Source organism: Apteryx mantelli, chromosome 15 (genome assembly GCF_036417845.1).
Source record: "Apteryx mantelli isolate bAptMan1 chromosome 15, bAptMan1.hap1, whole genome shotgun sequence".
Classification (NCBI taxonomy): domain Eukaryota; kingdom Metazoa; phylum Chordata; class Aves; order Apterygiformes; family Apterygidae; genus Apteryx; species Apteryx mantelli.
Window position 1 is genome coordinate 16,375,980 of NC_089992.1, and position 27,937 is coordinate 16,403,916.

The following is a 27,937-nucleotide window of genomic DNA, read 5'->3' on the forward strand; positions in this document are numbered from 1 at the left end:
CGCGGCGGGAACAAAATGGCGGCGGGCGCAGGCCGGCGGGGCGGGGGCGCGGCCGGGGTAAGGCGGCGGCGCTCCTGCCCCGGCGCGGGGGGGCCCGCCGGGGTGGCGGGGGGACGCGGCCGGGGGGCGCAGGCCCGCACGCTAACCCCTCCTCGCTGCAGGTGCGGAGGCCGCCCGGCGCCCGCTCGCAGCCCGGCGCCGCGGGGAGCAGCGTGGTGAGCGGCGCCCTGCTGGCCAAGGAAGAGGAGTACAAGTAAGGAGGCGCCCGGGCGCCGCTCCTCGCCGCCCGGCCCGGCGGGGGTGGGGGGCTCCCCGGGGCCGCGCAGGCCTCCCCGCTGGCTCTGATAAACGTTCATAGTTAGTTTAGGTGTAGCTGGATCTCCCTTGCTTTCCCAGAGTGCGCAGATGAGAGCACTGAGAGCAAACTTAATTTTTTTTTCCCCTTCCTGGGGCACAGCCTTTTATTGCCACTTACACAACGAGCCGGGTGCAGGCCGTGCACAGTTCTAGGCCTTACTTCAGGCATGTAATTCAGGACATCTAATTTCTGCTTTTAGAGCAGTGGCACCACTAGTGTGTGTATTTAAATTACAAATATCCAATTTATCCAAATCCAAATATCCAAGACATATGGCAATAGTTAAAGGGATATCAAATTATGGTGAAGAAAGCACATCATTGCCCCTTGTTTTAAGGCACTAATGTGCCTACCTGTCAGTGGTAAAGACATACCGTGATTCCTTAAAAAAAAAAAAAAAAACCACACCCCACACATTTATATACAGGTTAATGTAAGCTTATGTTTTTGCATGTAACTATGTACAGTATAGTGGCATATTTTAGTTACACGATTATGTGATGTAATCATACCTGACTCCTCTCCCAACCCCTGCTAAGTATACCTCAGGTAAAGATTGCAAATAAAAACCAGAAAGCGTTGAGGAATTAAAGTAGTAGAATATGCATTAAGCAGTGACACAACAGAAAAACCATCTATAGCTATTTTGGCTATATGCAGTTGTTCTAGAAATACTGATACTATTTTTTTTGTATTATTATTTCAGAAGATTTTCCACTATAGTGTCATGAACATTGTTTTTTTTATTCTAGAAGAAAAAAATGGAACTGAATCCTGCTCTGTGCTATACCTCAGTTATTGCCCTCTTTCCTTTACGATAAAGGATTAGTTTTATATACACATTAGTATTGGGTTCTCAAGGAAACCTATACTGACACAAAACAAAATAACATAAGCTTATTTTGTTTGTGGATATTAACAGCTAATTTTGTAAAGGACAAGTAGTTTTAACTTAAATAGAAGGAGGCAAAGTTTCAGTCAGCTTTCATGAATCGTAGGTATCCATCAGTTTCAGTTTCCAATAAATAATGTGTGCATTGACTGTCAGAGACTGCAAATTTTATTTTTTTTTATTTTTATTTTTTTTGCAACTCTGTCAGCCAAGGTGAGAATAAGTCCAAACTGATGTAGAAGGTAAGTAACTTACTATTTTCAGGCACATTTCTAGTAATACTACAGGTATGTAGTTGTTTTATATTGATATAATTCCCAACAAGACGTAATTTTAGAAGAAAACAAAAAAACCCTGCCCATTTTCCTTACCTGTGAGATCAACACTCAAACCAAATCGAACTCGTAAGACAGTCTGAAATAAGTAAAAGATTAGGCAGAGATCAAGAGCACTATGGCTGAATGTTACTGTTTTGTCTTATTTAGGATAGTAAGGCATTTTTTTCCTCCCATCATTCATTTTATTCCTTTTGACTTTCTATCATTGAATTTAGAGTTTCAGTATTCCTCACGTGACAAGAACAGGACTTACCAAGTTAAACAAGTGCTTGTCAAGATTATAGTCTAAGCCTTACTGTTTAGTATGTATATTGGATTTTATTACTATTGATCTGACAGAAACCCAGAAAATTATTGAAATACAGCTTGGTTAATACTCTGAAGTGTATTTTGGTGTTCCTTTGTAGGAGTTATTATTAAAACTTCACTTAGTTCAGGCAGAGATACTGTCATGTCTGCATTTATTTACTTAAGTCTTTCAGAAACTCAGTGACAAGCATTCTTACTCTGTTTCAGGCGATTGAATGCAGAATTAGAAGCAAAAACAGAAAAGCTGGTGCATCAAGCTGAAGAAATAATGGTGAGTAGGTTATGCAGACTGTTACATAATTTAGCCTTGGTTCACATGAACCAGGGTCAAGTTTCAAAAGAAATAATTTAGACCATGACAAGTAAAGGTATTTTGTTTTCAAATTAAATCTAAGCCTTTAATTTTTTTCCAAAATTGTGAACTTTTAATAAAAAACATGCCGAAATAGTTTTGATGTAATTTAATCAGGCGGATATGTGTTCATGTAGATGCTTAAAGCTTTTGTGCAGATTATACATAAAATTATGTAGGTGTCTTTATGATGTTTAAGAAAAGTCTCTGCAGATGGTTTTATGTCTTTAAACAAAGAAAATGCTATTTCAGTATTTGAAAACCAGATACTGCTGCAATAACATCCTAATGAAATAGGATTTGTATTGTTCAAATTGAAAGAAATACAAAGAATAAGCAATATAAATAGAAAATATGTTGTTAGTAAAAAGGAAACTATCTTAAAGAAAAATCCTGTTTGTTTGTCAATATTATGTTTCTCTAACTTTGGTGTGGCTGTGTACCAGATATAGTGAAGTTTTGATAGAAAATTTGGCAAATAGAAAAAGTCTGGCTTATATCCAAAACAGTTTGGAGAAGGAGGAAACATCAAATTTGTCATATAAATAACCTAGGAAGGTGTTCTACATATTAGATATATTCAAGGTTGCAGTCCTTCAAATAAGGCTTAACGAACAAATTTTAAAACTCCTGGAAAACTGTAATTCTCATATGCTCTTTGTCTACTCTTGAAACTTCATTTTTGTCCCTTGAAAACATTCTCCTCCTGAGGAGGATGTGGTAAACTGAGGCTAACTGCTTGGCATTTGAACAGAAGCAGGTGAAGTATCTGAAATAGCATCTAGTCTCTTTCTTTTGAAGTCCAGCAAAAACACCCCCCCTTTTTTTTTTAATATAATAAATGCAGCAGAGAACAAATATTCTTAGGACACTTAAAATACCACATGGCACTGCCAGATTGCACAGATATACATTTAACAACAAAAGAAACAGGACAACTGCATTTAGTACTGGATTATGCTTTCTAACTGTAATTTGGTATCATAGAAGCTATCTAAACATTCAGTGTTTGACTGAATTGTTCTCTAATGTACTTGCAGCAGATCAGTGTCCAAATTATGGCTGTATTGCATGAATAAAGAGTTAGTTTTGAAGCTTATTGTGCAGCATGGAAAACAAAGTTTTTTCCATCTGCTGCACATTGCTATTCCTGCATTTCAGAGAAAGGAGGCAGAGTATCAGCATCTCAGATGATATTGTGTGAAAAGTTTTACAGGCAAAAGGCAAGTACATGTTGTGGAACAAAAGTAAATATTTGAGGATATCAACGATACTTTAAATTTTAGCTATCTTTTCATGTGTTTGAGAAATTCTTTTCCATGACAGCTCACTTGCTTCAGAATGGTAGACTAAATTTCTTGTGATTTACTAATATATAATCCATCTGTTGCAGATTATGTTACCCAATAAATGACTTCTTTTTCCCCTAATAAAGAAAGGCCAACAGGAGATACTATCTAGACCAGTTTCAGTACAGACTAAGTCATGCGAAGCTGACAGACAGAGGTATGTGCTTTACAGTTGTTAGATATAATTTATGGGGAGTTTTGGCTCTGATCCTGTACACTCTGACTTGCCCAAGTCATGGCCCCGTTTCCTCCATTGCAGCATACTAGATTGGAGGAATCTAAAATTTATTATTATTATTTGAAACAATTGATACTGAAGAATTTAGTGTTGTTCCTTGTTTTTTCAAGGAATAGCTTTATTGTTGCTGAAAGTATTGTATCTATGAGGCTAAGTATTGCTGACATCTGTAAAAATGCAAGTAAAGATAACAGGTGTTATTTGCAATACAAAAGAGTAGATGCTCAGTAGTAGGTGGTTTTTAACCAGTTCAGTTGAAAAAGGGAAGGAGTAGATACTGGTTCTTTTGGTTCTAATTTAACTTGGCCTAAATACCTCTGGGATGGGAAGTGCTTGATCAAAAAAAACTAAGACAGCCAGACATTCAGCTGCCACCCTCTGGAATTTGGGTATCATTACACTTCTGAGGCAGATCTACCTTTTGGCCTGTGTAAACATATGCACCGCTGCACTTTTTGGCCTGTATATTCAAACATGTTAGTGCCAGAGTGGATAGACGACATTATTATTTATGTAGCTGTTCAAGGGCTCATATATTGATAGCATAAAAAGTAGGTGAATTTAAGATTTACAAAGTTTATCAAAGATTCAGATCTCTTTAAGTTCCTAAATTTATGATGTGACTAATCTGAAAAATAAAGATACAATGTCAAACTACAAGCTGCTTCAAATATTAAGCTGCAGTTGGGAAACTGTTTTGAAATTATATTTATGAAAGTCTGCTAGAGATGACATAGCTTTTACTCTACACAAAAGTAATTAAAACAAAAAGTGAGGTTTTGTGTACCTGAAAAAGGATTTTTCAGTACACAAAAAGGTATGACAGCAAGTCTGTGATGGAAGCCTGGCTACATCAGCAAAAAGCTTTGCCACTATAATCAAAACTATTGCTGAGCTATTTTGAAACTTAAACAATTGGTCGTGGAGAAAAAAAAAGAAACAATGCATCTTCAATATAGTCATTCTTTGCAAACAAATTCCAGATTTTGCTTTAATTTTATGTTGTTAGATGGATTGAGTACTAGAGAGAAGATTTTTTAAGAACTTCAAACTAGTGTTGAGTTATAGGACTGCTTTACCAAGCAATGTGATTGGAGGAATCAGCCCTACAAACGGAGTTAACAGCTTTGATGCAGTATATTTGGAAAAAAATGGAAGTGCTGGAAAAATTAGGAAAATGTTGATAATTAGCATGTCAGTAGCAGCTGATATGCCAATTACCTATATAAATAAAAAAGGTCTTAAAACAACTGCCATCTCTGTTGTAAACATTTACACAAAAGAAGAGTAGAACACCTATGTTGTACTGAAAAAAATTAGAAGTGTATGCTAGGAATTGGGCACACACATCCATGAGTGAACATTGAGGCTATTCAATTAGATTAGTTCCAAGTATTTAATATATATGTATTTTTGGGGGGTTTACAAACAGAGTCCATAAATCTAAAGGAAGCACTTGAGATAGTTTTGAAAGCAGTTATATTGCTCTGCTTAAGGAGAATGAATGCTAAAGCAACTGGAAAGAGGGGAAAAGACAGAAGCAAAGTAATAGAATCAAAGAAAGACCAGTTAAGGTAGGAAAATTGAGTAAGCAAAGTTTAAAAAAAAAAAAAAGGCGAAAATTTAAGTCAGTTTATTAATTTTTAAAAAGTCATTCTGGAGTTTTTCTAGTTTAGTTTTCACACAGAAACTTGAAGTGCATAGACACAAAGCAGCTCTGGTGACACTGCTTTATGATCGGCTTTTGTTTATACTTTCACTCTTTAGACCATTGCCGGGCTCATGGCGATGGGAACTGTACGTGCATGGGCAGGCGCGCTATAGGCTTGAATAGGATTAGCAAACACAAAGGATTTGCTCATGCCCACGCACCTTGTGTTTACATGCGGAGATGGAATTGTTAAACATTAGCTTCCGTTTCAGTGTCACCACACTCAGCTAGCTACTCATTTATATACCTTTTCAGGTTTTACACATTAATTTCACTTACCAAATGGCTATACAACCATTTTTTGAGGGTTTTAAAATAAGTTGTCACGTGGGGAAGAAGAAAAAAAACGTTAAGACTAATAAGTTTGAGGAACTTCGTGAACAAAGAGTTGTTTTGGTTTTTTTTTAAAGAAAGCCTTGAGCCAATACACATGCTAAGAACAAATTAATCTATTGATGGAAAGAATACTCCTGTTTTCTTGAGCACAAGGGTGTTGTATTTTCCTATCTTCCAGAATAATACATAACTGGTATTTCTGTGGCAGCAAATCCTAGCCTTCTGCATGCTCCTAAAGCTGGCCAATAGGAGGGAAGCATGAGGAAAATAGGGTAAATAGACAAAAACTAATCATCCTATTCTTGAAGTCTGCTGCCAACCATGCAAAGATGATTTTTCTAGGGTTTTTTGGATTAGTAAAATCTGGAGCTTTGTGCAGATAATTTTTGTTGTTGAGTGGAAGTCCATAAATTTTTTAAAGGCAAAATCTAAACATTTATCCAAATCAACTGTATCAAAAAATTATGGTGACCGATATATATACATTTTAAGTCTTATTACAGAACTTTTATAAGCCTGCATGTTAATTGAATTGTCAAAAAAATGTAAAAGGTAACACAAAACTAACCTTCCAGTGCATTAGTATAGCTCCACATAACTCAGACTCTGGAAGTGAATAAAAAAAAATTATCCATATGGCAAGAAACTTGGAATGAAAAATACATGGAATACTAAAACTTTCTGCTTGTTTCCAACATATTTTAAAAGACTCATTTAACATGAGGTTTAGAAGCTAAAAACTATGGTATTCAGCAAAATAAGCAGATAAGAAGGCTGCTTTTTTATTCCTGCTTTTTCACCTGTAAAAATTGATACAATATTTGTTATATGTATTTCAGAGAAAATTCTGTCAGGCTTAATTTATAAGTTGTTTCCATCTCTTAATTCACTTGACGGTCCCTGTCAATTCACTTGACAACAGTCAATATAAGCATACCATAGCACTCCCCCCCAGGATGCAAAAACTGGCTTATATCTTCCTTCTCTCTGTATTAATTAAGGAATTTGAATGTAGGGGGTTTTTTGTTTGTTTTTAATATGCCAGGTAAGTGTATTGACCACTGAGCTTTGATAATTGTTTGTCTCTCCTCCTGAAGCTGTTAATGCTCTGCGTACTGGGCAAGTATTCCCTGGTTCAGGAAGTCATTGATTTAATAACCTGGTAGTTGCAGCAATCACCTGAATTGCTAGGGACTAGACTCAGATTCCTGTAAACTGCTGTATTAGAGGCTTTACTGGAGTAGCTACCCCAGACTCACCAGGTGATTCAGAGAACAGATGAGATAGGATGGAAGGGCAGAGAAAGGGACTGGATTTGTGATCAAATTTAATATATGTTCCCACCTTAGCTATGTTGTTTATTCTGGATATATGAAATATTCTCCTGATTGTGATAGGAATTTTTAATATTTACTGTCTAAGGTTTGTTTTGGTACTCAAGTTCAGTGAATTTTACTTAATTTTTATGTATTTATTTTGCAGAGATTCACTCTGTCCTGAAGCCTCTTCTTTTACACACTCATATGTCAAGGTATCAAACTCAAAACTATCCTGACTGATATCCTGTTCCAGTGTAATTTCCACATACTACTTCTGGTTTTGAGGCTATGCTACATAGATGATATACTGGGGGCAAGGGTAAAAAAAAAAAAAAAGAAAAGTGATGTTCGAAGCAGAGTGGTAAAGAGATGGACCATGGTACCCTAGATTTTGGGGGGGGGCTGTACTACTGGTAGCTGGGTAGACTGCCAGCATTTAATTTCTGTGTTTTACATTTCTCTTCTGTAAAGGTTTATCTGTTACTTCTCAGAAGTGCTCAGTATTTTGAGGTTCTCAATTTAAGAACACTAAGTACAAAACAGTAGAACATACTTCAGTTCCTCCTTCTTCCCCTCTCCCTGATATAACACTAAAGGCAGTACTATTGTCTTTTAAATATAATAATAAAAAAGTAGTCAGAGTAACAATACAAGAAGGAAAATGCAATGGGAAAAGAAAGTTAGGAAGAAACCAATGAAATGCACTAGTCTCTAATCACAATTAGATTGAATCTTTTGTGAGATGAGCTAAAGCTTCCAAAATGTTGTCTTCAGTTGTTTGTCACAGTACAATAGAGAAAGACGATTTCTGAAAATGATTTATTTGGGAGAGATCTACAAACACATAGCTAGATCTTCCTTCTACAGGGAATTCTACAGGAAATAAACGTGGTTCAAAGAAATGCAGTCTGCTAACAGTCTGATAGTTAATATCTTGATAATGACTGACAGCCTTGCTTATGCATGACTTTATCATATGTGTGTGTGCAAAAAACTCCCCCTAGCAAATGGCTATTGGATGTATTATAATTTGGACACATGGACACAATTTGCAAGATAAGACTTGTACAAGTCAAGCTAGGAAAGCGCTGTGCTTTCCTGAGATTCTGAGACTTTGACAGTCATATTTTTAAGAGTATCCTTGAGTCTGAATATATGAAAATTGAAAAAGAAAAGACACTAGCAAAAAGTCATTCCAAACTAATAAAAACCACTACTTTCTGAAAAATTTTGTAGCTACCAAACAAGAAGAACTGTAGTTCCATACCCATGGCTCAGAACAGACCGCACTCTGGAAGGCAAGGAAAAAGGCCGTCTTCAAGGTAATTACTTATACACATCTCTTTTTTGTAATGAGATATTTTAGATGCTGTTTTTGTCTGTCAGTATATTTGTGTAAACTTGCATTACATGAATTCTTGTATATCTATATATGTACATATTTGTAAAAGTTAATGCATCAAACCTTGCTGCCCCACCCCAGTCAGCTCCATCATGTAGCTATCTCAGTTTACCTGCATAGAGCACCTAAAATCATTAGTGAACACATGTGATTAGTATTAAAACAACAAAACTGTTTTTCACTCAGACACTTCTCAAGGCTGACAGGTAAACCCTGTGTTTCAATGAAGGATGCATGCCTACATCTAGGAAAATGTATTGTCTGGGGCAACCCAAGGAAGCACACTTAAGTGGTGTAGAAGAGAACTGCAGTTTGTGACTGGACTTGTGATGGGAAACATTAGGCCCTCTAGGGTCTAATTATAATGCTATTTTGGTGAATTTGGGCTCCCAGGATGGGAGATAGGAGTGATAGTGCCACAGCTGTTAAGAGGCCTGCACTTGGAGCTGAAAAGCTTCAACTCTGTAGACAGCAAATTCAAGCTTGCAAAAGCAAGAAATGGAGATCTGAACAAAAGAAACAGGGAAATCATACATAAAATCCTGCAGCAAATGAAAACTGCCACAAGAGAAGATATGGACAAATACCAAAATAGGATGAAAACTATCTGCAAAATGGGAGAGTGTGGAACAGACACACACCAAGAGTGTCTTTAGCACTCAAGAATCACTTGTGGACCCTTTGGACAGTTGGGCAGTTCAGGAGAGGCTGTAATGCTGACACTGCATCCTGAGATTTAGTAGTGGAGTTGTGCAGATACAGGACCTGCAAGGCGAACCTCATGCCTAGCTGTAGGAGAAAGTGAGCTAACAGGAGTGTTGAGGCTAGTATTGGGATAAGAACTTAGGAACTTCAGTTCCTGGGGGAAACTAATTCATCTTCTGCTTATAAAAGAGATCTGAAGAGATACCCTGTTTAGCAAATAAGGTATGTGTCACCTATCTTGTGTTTGCTGGCCTTATGAAAACTTTGGTAGTCGACTTCTAGGATCAAAGAAGTTTCCTAGTCCAGGCATAATGATACAGAAATTGTAGCTAGTAAGACAAGAGTACATCTAGAAAGGACAGTTGTAGAAGCGAACAAGCTGAGGGAGGGGGAATCAGCAGAATTTACAGCAGAAGATAGTAGCTATGTCCAAAAGAGCATTCCTTTGTTTCTTTCTGTTATTGCAATTTAGTTGTGAAGTTGTTGGATGAGAAAGAAACCATGTTAAAGTCTTCTTAGTAGAATATGGTACTGTTTTTTTGCTTCCTTTATTATAATATATAAACTCCTGTAAGTGTTTAGTGTGGAATACAGTAAGGAGATTTTAGGTAAAGAAAATGAGAAATTGCCATTGATGCATCATTCATGTGCTTGTGAATGATGAAGTTGTATTAGGTAAATGACTTTGGATACTCTTAAATATAGCAAATACAGTTCTTTTTTTGTATTGTAGATTTAAAATCTAGTTTTTTTTTCCCTAGTTCAACAATAAGAAACATAGAAATACAAAATGCTGATGATGTTGCAGTACTAGAGGATTGCACAGATTTTTCTCTAGTGAAAACAATAAGCGGAATTGAAGAAAAACTAGAGAAGGGAGACTTGCCAGATTGTCTAGATGATGATATTATTCCAAGTGTTGGAAATGAAATTGGAGCAGGTAGGTTTCCTCCTATGGCTAAGTAGTTTTTATTTTTGTTTCCTATTAGAAATGAGTTCATTGGAGCTGGGCGGGGGGGGAGTGTTCTCTAGAAATTACAGAGAAAGTTTTTAAACCCCTTAAATTATATTATGGTAAGAGGAAAAGGTTTTTCTTCTTTATGTAGTCCCAAAGAAATATGAGGTTTTATATGAATAATCACATGAAAAGGTGATTTTTTTTCTAGATTTCCTCCTTTGGACTAAGTTACATATGCTGAATAGAGGTAAACACTATTGATTTCACTGGGAAAGTGCATATATATGATTTTAAGCTTGTATTTCTGAAAAGATTAACCTTAGTCCTATGCACACATTCTGCCTTTTGAGAAAAACCCTTTCATCAGATTAATGCTGTAGATCTTAGTAAGTGGCTTAAATGAAGTAATATTTTGGTTACAGTGCTTGAATGAGAATCCTCCAGATACTTTCCTGCTCCAAATGGCATCTTTTTGTTTGTCCTAGAAATAGAGTAGAAAAGGAGATTGCAGCATTTGTCAGTGAAGCTAAAGGCATGGTGCACATCTGTCTTTTTGGCTCTGATGTGGTAAAAGCAGGTTTATGTATTTTCTTACTACATTAAGGCAAGCATGAAGTTAGAGATTCACTGCAGTGGTGCAAAATGCCTAAAGTCTCTCATTTTAGTCTAACAGTTTGGTGTCAACAAGCATGCCAGCATAGAAATAGCTTGATTTTTACCCTCAGGTAATTCCATGCAAGTCTTCCTTTAATAACTCTCCCAACACAGATCCTCAGAATATTTATGTAGTTCTCATTCCTGAACTAAAAATAAATTGCTTTGGACAGCACACCATGTAAATTCAAGGTAACTCAGTGGGAGTTACTTTTGGTGTCTAGTAATAAGAAGGTCTTCTATGTCAAGAGGATGTTTTTGAGTACTGAGGGTTGTTTCCTCTAACTTTAATGATGAAATAAAATGAAAAAATACTCTGGATTGACTTTGTTTTTTGAATTCATCCTTGTGCATTCAGAACATTTTGAATGCCTCCCAGACCAGAGCTCAGTCTTTAATGTGTTAAGTAAGCTACTGCAGAGCACAGTAGTGGTGTCAAACTCAGCAGTAACAGGCTTCACATTGAAGTGGATTTAGATACTTAATCAGTCCTGTAACAGGGGGACTAATTCCCTAGCAGGAGATTGATTAGGCTTATGTGCCTGTGCTTGACTTACCAAGACAATGTGCTCAAACTTCCATAGCATAGTCCTTTCCCTCAGCTTCTGCTCTGCTCTTCCTGGATGTGGGTTTCACGCCTTTCCTTCATAATCACAGGGTGTCACCATGTAGCTAGTCTGCCCTCCCAGTAACTTGCATGATTTTTCTCAGGGTCTATTTTTGTGGGTAATAATTCAACTCTGCCATAACAAGCAATGACAAAAGCACACAAAAATGTAGAATTTTGAAGACAAATCTCTATTTTTATCTAATACACACAAACATATATATATATATATAAACAAAATACCTGAATGTGTTATCTTGCTTCATGCTGTCTCAGGAGCTCAAGACTCTTATTCTTTCCTGTAGAATGGAGAAGTCTCTCTGGTTTTCTTTTTCCTGAAGTGTTGGTTACTTTATAATCTAAAGACCATCCTATTAAGTGACACTCCCCCCTTATCAGCCTCATCAAGTGATTAAAATTGACCAAATAGGAATTTAATTGTTTAATTACCTTGGTCTGTTGAGAGAATCCAAACTAATTTTGGATAATAGCCACCTCCCAAGGATGGTCTGGTTCTTGTGCTTTTGAATTTTCAAAAAGATTTACTACAAAGTGGTCTTAATGAAACAAAGCTGACTAAGATAGAAGGGAAAGTTGTCTGGGGACTAACAACTGAGTGAAAGAGGAGACAAAATAGTATAGAGAAGCAACCATTTTTCACAGTAACTGGCATGACCCTACAGCAATCTGTTACAAACCTTACGCCGTTCAATATACAGAAGAATAATCTGGAAAAAGGGAAAGATAGCAACTAAAGAAATCTATGGATAAAACTGATTTTAGGATAGTTAAAACTGACATTGAAGTTTTGCAAAAGAATCTCATAATACTGAATGAGTTGATAAAATGGAGAATTATATTCACCATTAAAAATGCAAAGTAATGCTGATAGGGGAAAAAAAACCCTTATTGAGGGAAATATGAAAGATTCTGTAATGAAATCACCAATGGTAAAGGGAAAACTGTCTTTTAGTAATGCAAAAACTAGCAAATACCACATTAAATTGGATTTAAAACAAGCTATACAAAGTGCTTTATTTCACATAATGCATAATTAAATTGGGAAGCTCTTTGTCACGGAATGCTGTGGATGCCAAGCTATAACACATTTCAAGAAGAAAATTAGATGAATTAATCGTATAGAGGTACATCATAGACTATTAAAGTTGATAGCTTGAATATGATTCCCAGCTCAGGAAGTCTAGCTAGCAAGGACTTAGCAGGAAGAAAAAAGACAATCTGTTTGTATCTTATTTTTTCAGAGTGTTTCCCTAATTGCTACTTTCTGCTGGCCTCCAGAGAGTTAGGCTAACAAGTTGCAATCAGCAGTCGATAAGGGAAGGTGGGAGCAGTAAAAAAACTTCCTATTACAAGCAAACTGACAAATGTCAAAGCAAAAGCATGTTGACACCCATCCCTTCACATTCTGTTCAAGATACTCCTTCTCCACTTTACTCTACAATCTACAGCTAGAAATAACCTCCTAGAAATAGTGCTTTTTCCTATGTAACTTAACTCATATTGTTTCCATGCTTTGTGCCTGTGGAAGTTCAGAGGAAATTCCTCATGAGCTATCTGGGGAGAGGATGGGCAACAGAGGGTAGAAGAACATACTCTGTTCCCACGCGGCTTGTTTTCTTGTGCCATTAGTATATTTCTTAATTGTCGAAGAGCAAGAAAGTACCTCATCGGGAAAAACATCTGATTAGACTGGTTCAATTTTAAACTAGTAATTGAATATTGTTAGCAGTGCACTTACAGTAATGTAGACTTCTACATGGGAAAGGTATTTACCTTGCTTTTTATGAGAGTTTTGTAATCTACATGTAATTCCTTGTTGTGAGAAATTTAAAATCACTTAGGGTGTAACTACACAAATTGCAGCAACAGATAATTGCAATGTAGACATGCTGCTATTAGTTTTCAACTTTCAGAATTACCAGTCGTTTACATTTTAAAGATGCTGAGTTCAGTCATCAAAAAAGAGAAATCTATCCAAAGCTTTGCCTAAGAATGAGAAACTTACATGATTTTATTTGGAAAATTAAGTTTTAATTTGCCTGTTTCTGTTTAATAATTGTAAACAGTCAGCGTAATGTGTTTTTAAAAACAAGAAGATGAAAATGAGTTGTTCTTACTTTGGTTCTGCTTGATACTATCTCTTCTGTTTTACATGATATTTCAGAGAGTACTTAGATTGTGGGTATCAAATGTAACTTTTTATGTTCACAGAAGCTCAAATCAGATTTCTTAAGGCAAAGTTACGTGTTATGCAGGAGGAGCTGGATAGTGTAGTATGTGAATGCAGGAAAAAGGTAAGAGTTGAGTTTTCTTATCAGTAGAAACTGCAAATAATCACAGTAGGTTTCCTTTGCCTTTAGGTTTCCTATTAGGATTTTTTTGTTGCTTCATCTTCAAGTATTCAAGAGCTAAGGTTCTCTCTTTAAAAATTTTCTAAGAACTTAGAGTCAGGAGTAATACTTTTAATATAAATGTGATCTTTGGACTCAAAGCTTGTCAGATCCACTTCATGAAATGAATTTGAGGCAGGAAAGCACCACTGAGACTGAAGACATGCTGCAGTGCAGGGACTCTCTGGTGCTGCAGGGTGTCCTCTCCAGCACTGCTGGGGAAGGAAGCATAATCAGAGCCTGAAAAGGTGGAGGAGGATATGGTAGCAGTCAAATACAGATTTGGGGTACAGAGAGAAGTCGAGTGGTGTCCAGAGCTGGGTGACAAGAAATGTTTAGGGCAGAATGAGGAGTAAAAACGTTTGAGAAACTTAGATACCATGGGTGTCCTTGGCAGAAAAAAGTTTCTGATGGAACTGCTGATCTGTAGTCCAATTTAAGTGGGATATTATAACCAAAATAGAAACCAGGGTTTCTCCATTTTCAAGATTACACTTGCTGCAAGGACTGTATTTGGGATTGTGTATTTGGGCAGATCATAACGTGAAGTTAAGGCAGGGTAAAGCTACACTGATACCTTACTAACAGAATGTGCTGCAAGTGAGTTTTATGATCTGCAGTGTCTGGCAGTATGTTTTCTGGTGGTGTTTAAACATCTATTGAGCTATAAAACCTAAAAGGGTTTGGGTCCATCTGCCTGAGGGATCACCTCTTTTTCTTGTATGTGTAATCAAGCAAGGTTTTTGAACTAACTCTCCCTTTCTCACAAGTGGATTATTCTTAGCAGTGGTCTCTTAACTTCAGAATGTTTTTTCTGTCTAGTTTCCAGGCCCAAATATGATGATCACATTCAGGACATATGGCAAGACCCATGTGTTTTCTCCCAAGCTTTTGATTTAAGGTTAAGGAGCAGGATGATGTTAACTAGGTTTTTGGGGATGGATATCTAGAGAACATCTTTAGAAAGAATCAAATTTTGATGTTTTAGATCTGTCCTTTATACTTTATTATTCCATTTTTATCAGTACAGCTGCCTGTACATTTTAATACTTTCATTTTGCTGTGATCAGAAGAAAATTGTTACATTAGATTTTAAATCAAATACCATTTTGTCAGTAGTTACTGAACTTCATCATTCCATGTCAAAATACTACAGAGCTCAGGGGCTCTATCAGATGACAGAAGAAAACCTTGTACCCATTCTCTTGGTTCCATAGCACAGAGCATGTAAATGTATCATTTTGGGTACTGGTTTGTGTGTTGTGGAAATAACTGTATTGCATTCTCAAGGTCACACAAATTTCATATTTGTGGTGCCTTGAGACAGATTTTTTGTTTTGTTTTGTTCCAATTCACAGTACAATTTTTATAAGGAAGGAATAAATCAGTTTTAAATATAAATAAGTAGGAGTTCCTGAGGTACATTCAGTCACCTGATATTTGTGGTAAAGCACGTGTCCTCAGGGATTAAAGGGTAGGAGAGAGACTCATTCTCGTAGAAACTCCATTTTAGCATGTGCCTTGATTTCTTTCTTTCTTTTTTTTTTTTTTTTAAGAAATGAAGGGCTTAGTATATCTGTGAACTTTCTTACGTTAATATTCACTTATAATATTTAAAAGGTTATAGAAGAAAAAATCCTTTAAATCATAATGCTTGAAGTGGGATGTAATTGTCAGTAGGTCATGAAGCTAATACAGGATTCACTTGATGTTAAGTGTAACCTGCATTAGAATTTTTGATGTCCCCTGGCACATTAGTTTGCTTTTAAGCAGAAACCAGATAATCTTCTGAAGCATAATGGATTGATTTATCAGTAATTGTATTCTCTTTTTTTCCCCAGATTTTTTCCTAATGTGTGCATTCAGCTATTGTTACAAAAATGTCGGAAAATATTTATGTGCCATTGTTATTAATATTTTTCTATAAAATTTTGATAGTGAGTACTAGTAAGCTTTGAATTATGGGAGATCACATTTGTTTTACATACTACAAGACAGTCACAAGTAAAAGACTGTAGAAAATTAAATGAGGAGAAAAATATTTGTTTTCTAAAGTACTGCCTTGGTAAACTGTGGCTCTAAGGGTTTGGGGTTTTTTAATTTTTTTTTTGTCTTAATTGTTTCCTTTTTCAAAGTGTTGTGAAATCCATCATGCAGGATCTTGCCATTTTTTGAAATAACAATTAAAAAAAGTAGCACTGGTTATCATCATATCTACAATACATACATTTGTATTGCCTTTTATTTACAAAACATTAGCATCATGTTATCCTACTGCTTCCTTGCAACATTCAAAAATTTTTTTTAATTTCCTACTTCCAACAGGGTGATGAAAATCAGAATTTAAAATCTCAGCTTAAAGATACTGAGGAAGAGAACACTAGACTGCAACGAACAATCAATATGCAGCAGTCTCAGACTGAAAAGTACAAAATGCTGTCACAAGAAGCAAACAAAAAAAGTGAAGGATTACAACAAGAGATCATAGCACTAGAAAAGGTATTGCAGATACTGCTCTCATTTAGCTCAAAAAAGGAATAAAAAGCATCAAATCACCTTCTTTACCTGAGTTTTACAGATTTGTGTCCAACTATTATTTCATTAAAATTTCTATCTCCGATAGTAGTTTCAGAAATTGTATTTTTAAAGGGAAAAAAGATACTCTGTTAGTTGTTTTTCTCATGCTTCTACAATCATGTTTTTCTGTATTTTTAAATTAAATTCTTCTGTAAAAGATCCACAAGAGGCGAAACAACCTATTCAGAAACTGCAGTCAAACTCACAAAGGAGGAATCTTGAAAAATGCAAGGAAATTTTATTTTTATGGTTTTAATTATAATTATTAAAAATTAATTCTATTAATAGTTTTATTATAACTGTAGAACGTGTTGAATGATTGAAAAAAAAAAAAAAAACCCACCTGCAGCCTGTATTAATAATTTCTGGAGGTGGAGGAGGAAAGCATGTCTAATTGTTCTTGAAAATGGACTGTTTCAAAACCAGTCGCTCCAATTTGGATGAATCAAAATCAGCCTGGCTCCTACTGTAGGCCACATATGCAAAATTGTATATGTGCCTAGTTACAGCAGATGGCTCACATACTCATCTTTGTTTGTTTGGAACCTAATCTAGGAGCAGCATGTGTTTCTTCTTTAATTACTCAGAGCTAGAGAGGCTGACTTCAAAATGAAACATGTAATATAACCAGGATAATGCATTGTTTAAAAATTTGTGGAAGACTGAACACAACCCTTAGCCTAACAAACTCTTATTTATACCTCCATTAAATATTACAATGCAACAGTACAGGCATACTTTCATCTTAATGGTGTGTAATATTGGAATTTTAGAACTAGAATGTATTAAGTGTGAGTGTTCTTTTTTTGCGGGTACTTTGAGGTTTCAGTTCACCTAAGTAAGTATCCTAACTGTTGATTCTGTCAGGAAAAAATACTCCGTAGTTATACTTATTCTACTCTTTTGCTCATAGAAAATAGGGCTAAGAGGCCTTACAAAGTCATTTAGTCCCTTCTCTTAAACCAGAACAGGATAGATTGTATCTGAACCGCCTTGGACATAAGTTTGTTTAACCTGTTCTTGAAACCTTCAGTGACAGCAATTTCCATAATTTCCTCAGACAATCTACGCTGTTGCTCACACACAGTCACAGTTAGAACGTTTCTCCCAATGTTTAGGAGATGTCCCTTCTTTCACATATGCTGTGCAGCCTGTTTACAATGGATGTGGTAAAGGTTTATTCCTGTCTGCTGTACAGCTACTGTATCCAGATTACAGTCTCTTTCCTCAATTGTCTTTGCTCGATTTACCAACCTTGGTTGTTTCAGTTATTCCCAATAAGTTGTATTTTCAGGAATTTGTCAAGGTCACTTGTTAGACGTGATCATGACAAATAGCGGTAGTTCTTTAAAATATTGGGAAGGCAGAAAAGGCAAGCTTGTACAGTATATGTAATGAATGGTTCTCTTCAGATTCAGAAGTGATTTTAAATATTTCTTCTGATATAAAACTTTTCTAACCAGCCTGAAAACATGGATTTAAAGAATCATCTTGAAGTAACTGCTTAAATCTCCTACGGATTTTGCAATCTGAAAACTGTTTTGTTCTTTAAGTATGAAGTATTATTCAACAGTACATAATATATAGTTGTAGATGAATTCTAGGTATGTGTTAAAAACAATTTCATGTGAGTTGGAGTCTGAATGTGTGCTGCTGTCCTGCTAAACTCTCAAGACTGATACTTTCAGTGTAGAGAAATTTTTCTGTGAAGTTCAGATGGCCCAACGTAACCTCTGGTTTTTGGGGAACTTTTTTTGCCATTTCATTAAGAAATTTAATTTTTTATTTGTAGTCTTCTCAGTATCCTTAGCAAACAAAGATCTTAACGTGTTTACAAATGCATTAATATCACTATACATCCCAAGCTTGTAACTGTGTGTGCCCATGTTATGTGACACCCAGCTGATGGTTGTCTGAATTAATCATTTGAATAAATGTTGAAGATTCAAGTGTGATTTCTGTAGTGACATAAATAACGGAAAACTTAAGTTGAGAGACATGCTTTCCCAAGGTTGCTTAGATTTTCAGCAACTAACATGGCTTCTTTCTTCCTCTAGCTGCATTTTTGTATGTACCTAGACAAAGGGTCTCACCTAGTTTTCATGGTTTACCTGTAATAACATGGTAATTTGTTTGCTCTTTTTACATTTCATTCTTTTGGTGTTTGGTGTCTCCAGACCTCTCTACTGGAACACACCCACCTCAGCAGCAGCCGACTTCTGGTGCTCCCCCGAACTTCTCTCCTTTTCTTTCAAGCATTCCTCTTTTTTTTCCCCATCTAGTGGCTCTGGTAAATAGCATCACCTCTCCTTTCTTTTTTGACCATCATAGTTACAAAAACATTCCTTTCTCTGTGTTCTCTCACTTGTTATAACCTTAGACAAGGGTCATGGAAACATGTATATTTTGCACTAATTCCCTTAAGGCTTTGTGCAGGGAATTTAATAATTTGCCATGAAGAAGGGCTTGATGTTAGGCAGACATTAGCTCTGAAGAGTTTTGTGGGAGACAGCAGCTGCAGAACATTCTGAAGGTAAAGTGCTATGTGTGCTTGTACTGGGCAGAAAGAAAGCCTGCTAGAAGGTTACTTATAGACTCACTCACTGGCATCACACCCTTTTGATATTCAAGTGCCTCAACCATGCCGAAACAGTGGAGAAAAGCAAGAGATTGAAGTGGGATGCAGTTTTGGAACATAGGAGTTGCATTATATGAAGAATTAATCCACCTTTTAAAGTATAGAAGAATTGGCAGAAAACTTTCCTGGTTATAAAATAAAATACTTATTTCTGGCATTTTTAAGATGAAAATGTTGGAGTCAAATATATTTAACAATATACCCTCACTGGATGGCTTGCAAAATATCCTTGATAAGGTATTATATATGACAATAAATGTCAAAAAGCCTTAAAAGAATGATTACGCTTCTTTGATTAAATGACATGAAATGTTTGAAAGGCTATATTCCAAAGCTTTTTGTATCAATGCAGAGTAAAATACCTAGCAGTAAAGATTTAATTGACCCTATTCACAGCTTCATTATCTTGATATAAGACGAAGAGATTTGCATACTGTGCAGCTTGTTTTCTATGGAAACCTGGGGAGCAGTTCCCAGCAAATGAATTTGCTTTCCTTGAAAATGTATGTGCATGTGCGTGGTCCGGGGAGAGACTCCACTGCCCCACTGTCCAGTCTTTTACCCATCTCTTACCAATCAGATGAACAGGTTATCAACAAAATTTAGTAGAACAAAGGCTGTTTTTGTGAACTCTTGGAGGAGGCACACTCAACAATTGAATTTTGAAGGATTAGTGAAATACAGCTTATTCTGGATTTTCACTCCTTCTGTTTTCTTCAACCATTTTGGAGAAGATACAAAGGCTTCCAGAAGCACCTGGTCTGTCATAATTTGCCAAAATGTTTTTGCCGTATAGATTTGTCAATTAGACATTTACTTGAGGTACAGTATAAGAATATTAAAATTGTATTTTTAATACAAAAAAAATGTATTTTTAAATGTATTAAGTGATGTGGAAGTTTAAAATAACCACCACAAGTGCTCATGTGGAATTGAGAGACTAGAACAATTGCTCAGAAACAAAATAGCCTGACGGTAAAGGCTTAAAAGCCCCCCCCCCCCCCCCCATTTTGGTTGAATGAACCTGTCTTTTTGCACCTACTACTGGAAGTTTGATAGGATTAAAAAGAAAAAAGTCTACTGCTTTTCCACAAATGACAAGATGTGCTCTTTCTGCCAAAATTGTTTCTTTCATTTATTCTACTTTGTCTTTTATCTGTATTCCCTGATTTCTAATCTCATTACTCTGTTCCTCAACTTGGTCTCTTTCTCATTTTCCCACTCATAGCACTGTGAAATACTAGCACCAGAGATGAGAGGGAACTGTTTACCCTGTTGCCATAAACACTTGAACTATTATCTCCTAGATGAAATAGTTATCACCCTCAGCCATCTTCAGTTAGGCTGTTTTAACTTTTTAATGCTAATTACTGATTTGTGCTAATATCTGGGGAAAAGAGGCAAAAGAAACAGGTGGTGAAAAAGCAGCTGGGGATACTAGTCACTGTTCCAAAATCTGTCACAAGATTGGGCATACAACATTTTTTTCTGACAGAGTACACAAGGTTTTTTAGTTAGTCCTGTGGTCTTACATGATCAGCTCCACAATATTCAAAGAGAATATTCAAGATTAGAAAGATAGCTTTTCAAGATTTTCAAGAAAGAAAAAGAGGTAGATGTTATAACAGTGGAATAAGGGGGCCTAGAGACTGATTCTGTTTGGAGGCCAAAAAAGTCCACAGCAAGATTTCAAGAATGAGCCTTGATGTAAATGTATTGCTTATATGGGATCCATTAAATACCATTATTCATAATGTCTGTTTTTCTCTTTGGCTTCTTACATAGGAATTAGAGAATCTAAAGCGTGTACAAAAGCAGGCCTCAACCAGTCAGAGTGCAACAGAATTTCGCTTAAATAGGGCCATGGAAGAAGCAGAAAGGTATAAAGTAGAGCTGAATAAACTGAAGCAAAGTAACAAGGTACAGTGGCTTAGAAAAAAAAATTCAATTTGTAATCACTCAAAAATGCTAGAATGAGGCAAAAGGCTTGATCAGCTTTGGAAGTATTTTCTCTCTTGTAGACAATTTCAGCATTAACTTGTAATCAGTCACCAAACGGCTTGATTCAGTATCTCTGATGATACTACTAGAACCTATGCTGGAGGTAAAAATACATAGAATAAAGCTATAGTCTATCTGTATTTTTCCCTTTTGTTTGAAAATTAGATGTGTTTAGAAAGAGGGAGCAGTACATATACATCCCTCATATATACACTAGCAAACAGTGATATTAATGTGTCTTGTGTTTGCTCAATAGTTCCAATAAGTATTGTTATCTTTGAGTTTTTCTTTTCTTTTAGGCTTTGGTGAGGGAATATTTTGATTTGTTCTGTTTCTTTTCTGAATTGTCACATGTGGCTACTGTTTGTCATTTTGATATGGTATGCCAAGTTTCATTGGTTAAAACACCACTTCCAAGAATAACAAGTTTCTTCTTTTTTCTCTGTGGTAGGATGCAGCTAACCAAGAACTCAGAACGATTGAAGAGTTAAAAACAGAAAACAAGAAACTGCAGAAACAAAAAGGAGAGCTAATGACAGGTTTTAAGAAGCAGTTAAAGTTAATCGATATTTTAAAGAGACAAAAGGTAAGAACCCAAATACTGTTATACTTCAGTTAACAACTTTAAGCTAAATGTGTCAGTTGTCAGGTAACATACTGTATAATGAGCATGGAGACCAGGAAATTTCAATGCAAGAGCAGCAGCCTCACTTTTATGAGTGCGTGTTGCCAACATTGTCCTTCATAGCAAAGGCTGATCCTCTCTTGAATTGACTCCATTCCTAACTTGGAACATATCCTGTCCTGGTGAAAGACTACTGCTGATAAGCTTTGGGACTAAGAGTGTCTGTTTGTTCAAAAGCAAATACAGTGCAGGTAATAACAGCAGGCTCCCAGTGGGGCTGTGTTAGTAGAATCCATCTTGGCATGCGAGGTTTTTTTTTTCATTCATCATATTGTTGTATCAGCAGCTATTGCAGAATGCCCTCTCAAGATTAAGCTATTACATTTCAGACCTAAATTCTTCATGGGTTGCCTCAATGTGTGTCCTTCTTTACTAGTAACTTTATGACAGGCTAAGGAATTCATTGCCTCTGGGTAATTTATATTCCAGGGTTCTGTATATATGCACTTCTGCCCAGGTGTAGATCTCCCTTTGTGCCAAAATATATGTGTGTGTGTGTGTGTATTTAGACTAAGTATAGATTTACTGGACAGAAAGAGGAGTTGACCTATATCCTTTTATAATTTCTGAAATATCATGGAATATTCTGGAATCGCACAATATAGTAACACCTGCATGGCTGCATGGGTGTTCCCATCCACGCCGCACTTGCAAATAGCCTTATTTTGATCATCGTTTGGTTCTACATTCATTTTGTATCATCTCCCTCCATTCCTCTTTCTCAGGTCATAAAAGGGAGGACCAGGGGCTATTGCCTTTTAGTTTCTTTTAGTAGTAGCTGAAGCTGAAATTGAATAGAGAATTGGTGGTAGAATACTTGCTGAACATCATCGTTGTTGAGGATTGGTCCTGAATAGTGGGTTCAGGTGAAGATTTGGCATATTGAGAAATTATGGATTATGGAAATTATGGATCAAAGGAGGAGTCAACTCTACCTGTTTCTTCTTTAGCATACTCTCTCAGATATGAACAAGTCCGTGGCTAATCCCATAATTTGGGATTGGAAAGATTTGGAAGGGAAACTACACACACTGTGGTATTGAGACAAACTGAACAGGAAAGATGGATTAAAACTTGTTTAAATAATCTGATGGAAGTAATACACTTTATCTAATCCAACATTTGGTGTAGCCTTGATGAAATTCTAAGTGATTCTTTTTTTATATACATACTCTTTTGTTGCTCTATCAAAGATAAAATTGCTTTTCTGAATGACTAGTATGTGGTTCTGAAAAAAAAAAAAGGTGAATAATGTAATCATGGAATTCTGATACTGTTTTAGGAATCAGGATTAGATGAGTCCTAACTGTCTGCTTCTTTGAAAAAAATATATTTTTTTTCAGTTATGTATTAATATCTCCTGCTCAGGATAAGGATAGTAATTAGTGGTACAGCTTTAATTGAAAACTGTCATAGTGAACAGTGGATTTGTAGTTCAGATAGTTAAGGATTTTTTAGCTATGATCTATCATATTTGGTAAAGCTCCACTAATGTCTCCCCAAAGTGGGGTATTTTACTTGGAAAGAGACACCTTGGACCCTGCAGAGTGGGTAGATACCTTGCATCTCTCAATATATATTTTCACAATAGACCTGCCAAATGAGCTTTGATGGCACAGATTGAAAGATCTGTAGGTTTTCATGAAAGGAGATTAGAATGAGAGGAGCACATACTGAGCTATGTTGCCCAAACCAAAGAAATCTTTCCACTTACTATCTCATCTAGGTCTTATAGTTTCATCACACCTTTTATTTACAAAAGCAGTGCATTAAGATTGCATGCTACTGTTTGTATTGATTTTCCTTGTAAGGCTGCATGACACAGGTGAGTCGCTGAGCTCCAACAGTTATTTGCAGAATGAAAATCTGCAGGACTATGTGCTTCAGAATTGTCTATATAGGATCTTAACATTATAGAGAGGTTGATTTCTGATTGCTTACTGTGCTGAATCTTGATCAGTGCAGGTAGCTGGAGAATGTGTTAGAATGAAGAACACCAGAGATACATTTTGTGATGGAAATAGGCTTTTCTTTAAGTACTCTCAAACCTAAACTGTCAAAGAGCTGAAGAATGCAGTGAATGCTGACTTGTTGAGTAGTAGCACCTTAGAAGAGCAAGCCTTTGAGATAAGGAAAGAGAGTAATACTTGCATTTACCCTTCAGAGTGCTGCAGTGATCACCAGACATCTTGTAAACACTCTTGGAACTTTTGAGCCTCCATAGAGGAGAGTTGTGCATGAAGTGGCAATTTCATATAGCAAAGTGCAGATGCTTATTCTAAGAATGGAGAGTTGCAATATGGAAACATACCACTGAATTTGAAATACAACTCTAACAAACAAGGGACAGAGGAGGATAGGTAATAGGAGTAAGCCTGAAACTGATGACATACCTGTTTGGGATAATACTGATACCATTAATCTGTTTAAAAAGAATTTTCATTCACCTCTTTTAGGATACCTGTTTTTCAGTAAGTTTCTAAATACTGCTTACAAAAAAATGGCTGCAGAAGAAGCTAGTGAGACTTCTGGGGTACCACCAGTCTTAGGAGAAAAAAAAAAAAAAAAGAAAAGAAAAGGACTGCAGTTCTGAGTCTGCTGCGTGTTATTTGACTGAACCAAAAAGTTCACTATCTCAGACAGTAAATCTCCTATAACAGTTTGTGCCTCTTAGATAATACTGGAGTATTAATGTCTGCAGACTTGTATTATTTATTAGTTACAGTGCTGCATATTGAGTGTACTGATAGGCGCTTGTAATGATGTTTGAGAGTAGTAATTAGAATTTGCAGCTCCCTTCTAGAGGGGTGCTTCTGTAGCACTCTACTTTCTGTAGAGAAACTTGGAGCTGCTCCTACCAGCAGAGGTAATCATGCTTCGAAAGAGTATGGTCATTTCAGATATTTTTTATTCACTTTGAGATGTTCTATCAGATTTTGTTCAGCTTGAGAACCAAGTGCATTTTTGCAATGCGGTCTTTCTCTTTTTTCCATTTCTATCTTTTCCATACAAGATGCATCCTTCTATAGCCGCACTCTAGTCCTATGGTTGTTCCAAACAAATCTCCAGAATGCCTATAAATAGTTTCAGTGTTCCTGAAGACATTTCATCTGTTCAGCAAATTACTTCTCTATTTGTATTTCATATGACACTATTATAATTGAACACTTTATCTCATCCTCCATTCCCTCCAGGATCCAGCTCCTTGACCAGGTCACTTATTACTTGTTGGGTTTTTAGTTAGTGGCCTGCAGAGCTAAGGGTGTAACTGTTCTCACTGAGTTGGGAAGCCAGTGTTGGTCTGTTGCTCGTATCTTGAAAGCTTAATATAGCTAGGCTAAGAGGGACTTTAACGGGGAGCTTCATACCTCAGCAGCACCTGCTGCAGCTCACCTGCCTGCGTGAGGGACTGCGAGAAGGTAGTTACCGTCTCCTGGCGTTCCTTGCCAGGCTGCGTCGCCAGACCCAGGGAGGCCTCCTCCTCGCTCCACGAGTTGTATGGCCGGGCCTGCAAGAGGAACAGCGATGGCAGCCTGCTTTTTTTTCCTATATGGAAACAGGTCTTAAAAGACACCTTTAATCCTCCAGTTTCTGAGCACCTTTGGTCTGTTTCTTTAAATGGCAGTACTTGACAGTCACTTCCCTTTTCTGACATTCTGGGGGCAGAAAATCATTCTTTAGATTTCCTGAAGGGAGATGCACGGGCCCTGACTCATCTGCTGATGGCCCAGGTTTTGTAGGAGATGGAAGGAAATGACCTAAGGAGGAGCTGGGGCTACTAATGCACTTCCAGTAGAAGAGATTTTTTTCCTACCAGCAACAGGGCACAGAGGAGATCTTGGGAATTCATCTAACAGAAATAGTGTTAGCTTAACATTGTTTGGCCTTTCTAGCTCTTCAAGTTTGAGAATGAAAAAGATGTAGTATTCACTCAACATATACTCTGTACACAAACTAGCCTGTCATTCTCTGGACCATGAATTCACTGAAATGGGTGTCAAGGCATAGTAGTTCTGTTCCCCTGTGAATCAAAAACATAGCCTCAGATGAATGTTACAAAACTCGACTAAATATATTTAACAAGCAAACACTGTATCAGAACTGCAGATAGACAGAGTAGAGGAAGCTACTTATCCTTTGTATTAAAAACATTAACTACTTACAGAAAACATGCTGTTAATTTTCATCCTTGCAAACAGACTGTGGTTGGAAGAAGCTGAAAGAGAATGGCACTAACTCTGCCTTTTATAACTTCTGGTAGGAAGAGAAGGGAAGGGCAGTCAAAGCTCACATGTGACCAATATACATAATCACCTGAAGAACTTCAATTTTATTTTGCCAAAGCCTTTTATTGAATTCATCAGAAAAACCTAGTTTGGACCATTTGTGTGCCAGATTCAGATGCATGTAGCAGGTGCAGCTAGCCTGAAGGTGAGGATATGCTACCACATGAAGAATGATAAAGATCTCAAAAAGGCATTGAATATCAGCAGTAGGATGAGTTGCAGCTGGCAGCAAGTAGTTGCTGGTGTTCAAATTGGTCTCTCAGACCATTCTCTGCTTGTCTTGAAAGTGAGATTTTTGTAGAAATTCTTAGTTTTAAAAAGGGATTAAGGGAAGTTACTGTGAGCTTTGCAGAGCTGGAGGGTACTGTATTACATGTGGGAGTTGGATCCTCTTTCTTCTGTTATGAACTGACAATATGTATGTAAAAAAAATTCAGATCCTTTGTATACCCCAGCTGTTTCCTGTGCTTCAAAACATAGCTGTCTTATTAAAAAGTACATTCTAAATAAAAACTATTTAGTTTGGACACTTTCCTTGCCACTTTAAATGAGCACAGGTAAAAAGATTGTGTCGTTCTCAGTGTGAGGATTTGCTTCCATCAGCTTTCGGGGCTTTCTGGCTGCTGCCCCTTTTTAATGGGTAGTTTGTTTTGTTGGGGCATAGTGCCATTTAAATACTAATACTTGTTTTCTCTTTAGCTACCTTGATATTTTTCCAAGTAATTCCATTTTTTGGATCTGAAAATAGCTTGTTATAAGTTAAAAAGCTGGTTTTGGCTAATACGTGTTCCCTTTAAAGTACTGTTCTCTGCTTTACATAGTAGAAATACAGAATCCAGGCTACTGTAGCTGAAAGTCATGATGTTTACACGTATACATAGGGGTGTGTGTATCTATCTGCCTATTTGCCACGGTGGATTGTAGTTCTATGATGTGTATGTGTTTATACACACACACACACACACACACACACACACATATATATATGCACACGTATAGCAACATAGCAACCAGTGGTCAGCGCCAGGTATCTCTTTATGTTGTATCGCAGTTACTCTTTGTTTTATGCTGATTATGTTCATTTATAACAGCAGTACATTATTTTGCTAAAATACTAATCTAATGCTAAATTATGTGCACTAGAAGAAGCACTATCATTCTGAGTATGAATATCAATGATATATTTGCTTTGTAATAGCTTTAAAGTTGAGATGAATATTGATCAGCTTGAAAGTGTACAAATTTTCTGAAGGTGTCACAAGGGTTGTCAGATTTTTCAGTAATTTCCATGCCCTATTAATACTGTAATATCTTTAAAGCAATGCAAGGAACTAAGGAAAAGCTACAGGTCTTCATTTACTAGAGTGGAAATTGCAATATTTAGCACAAAAAATGTGTTTCCCCTTCCTCTCCACTTTTTTTTTTTTTTAAACATGTTAATACTACAAAATAGCAGAAAAATTGTTGCAGAAAAATATGAATAGCAGCTGCAGCTTGAACAGGTGAACATCCATCAATACCACAATATGAAAAAGTAGACTGATAGAGCAAACTAGATATCTTAAAAAACTCGAAGCAGCCTTTAGATATCCCAGCTACACAGGACTTTATATTAGTCATTCATGCTGTTTTGTCCTCTGCTTCTAGCTAATTTAATTTCTTTTCTTTAAGATGCACATTGAAGCTGCTAAGATGCTTTCTTTTACTGAAGAGGAATTCATGAAAGCGCTGGACTGGGGAAATTCTTGATTCAATGAAAAAGCAACTTGAAACACAAGTCAGATAGTACATTATTTTGGAACTGTAGATAA

The 27,937-nt window shown here is 36.6% G+C and overlaps 1 protein-coding gene across 2 annotated transcripts; it reads left to right on the forward strand.

The window, feature by feature from the left end:
* On the forward strand, nucleotides 1–27,879 carry TEX9 (testis expressed 9). 2 transcript variants are annotated; one of them, XM_067305205.1, is made up of 12 exons: nucleotides 1–57; nucleotides 162–253; nucleotides 2,105–2,168; nucleotides 3,685–3,755; nucleotides 7,366–7,414; nucleotides 8,439–8,524; nucleotides 10,071–10,249; nucleotides 13,761–13,843; nucleotides 16,265–16,438; nucleotides 20,940–21,074; nucleotides 21,607–21,741; nucleotides 27,798–27,879. In XM_067305205.1, exons 1-12 carry the CDS (start codon nucleotides 16–18, stop codon nucleotides 27,873–27,875), a joined length of 1,188 nt encoding a protein of 395 aa, XP_067161306.1. In that variant the 5' UTR covers nucleotides 1–15; the 3' UTR covers nucleotides 27,876–27,879. The 2 variants fall into 2 exon arrangements, with proteins under 2 accessions (XP_067161306.1, XP_067161307.1); XM_067305206.1 differs by lacking the exon at nucleotides 20,940–21,074.
* The last annotated feature ends 58 nt before the right edge of the window (nucleotides 27,880–27,937 follow it).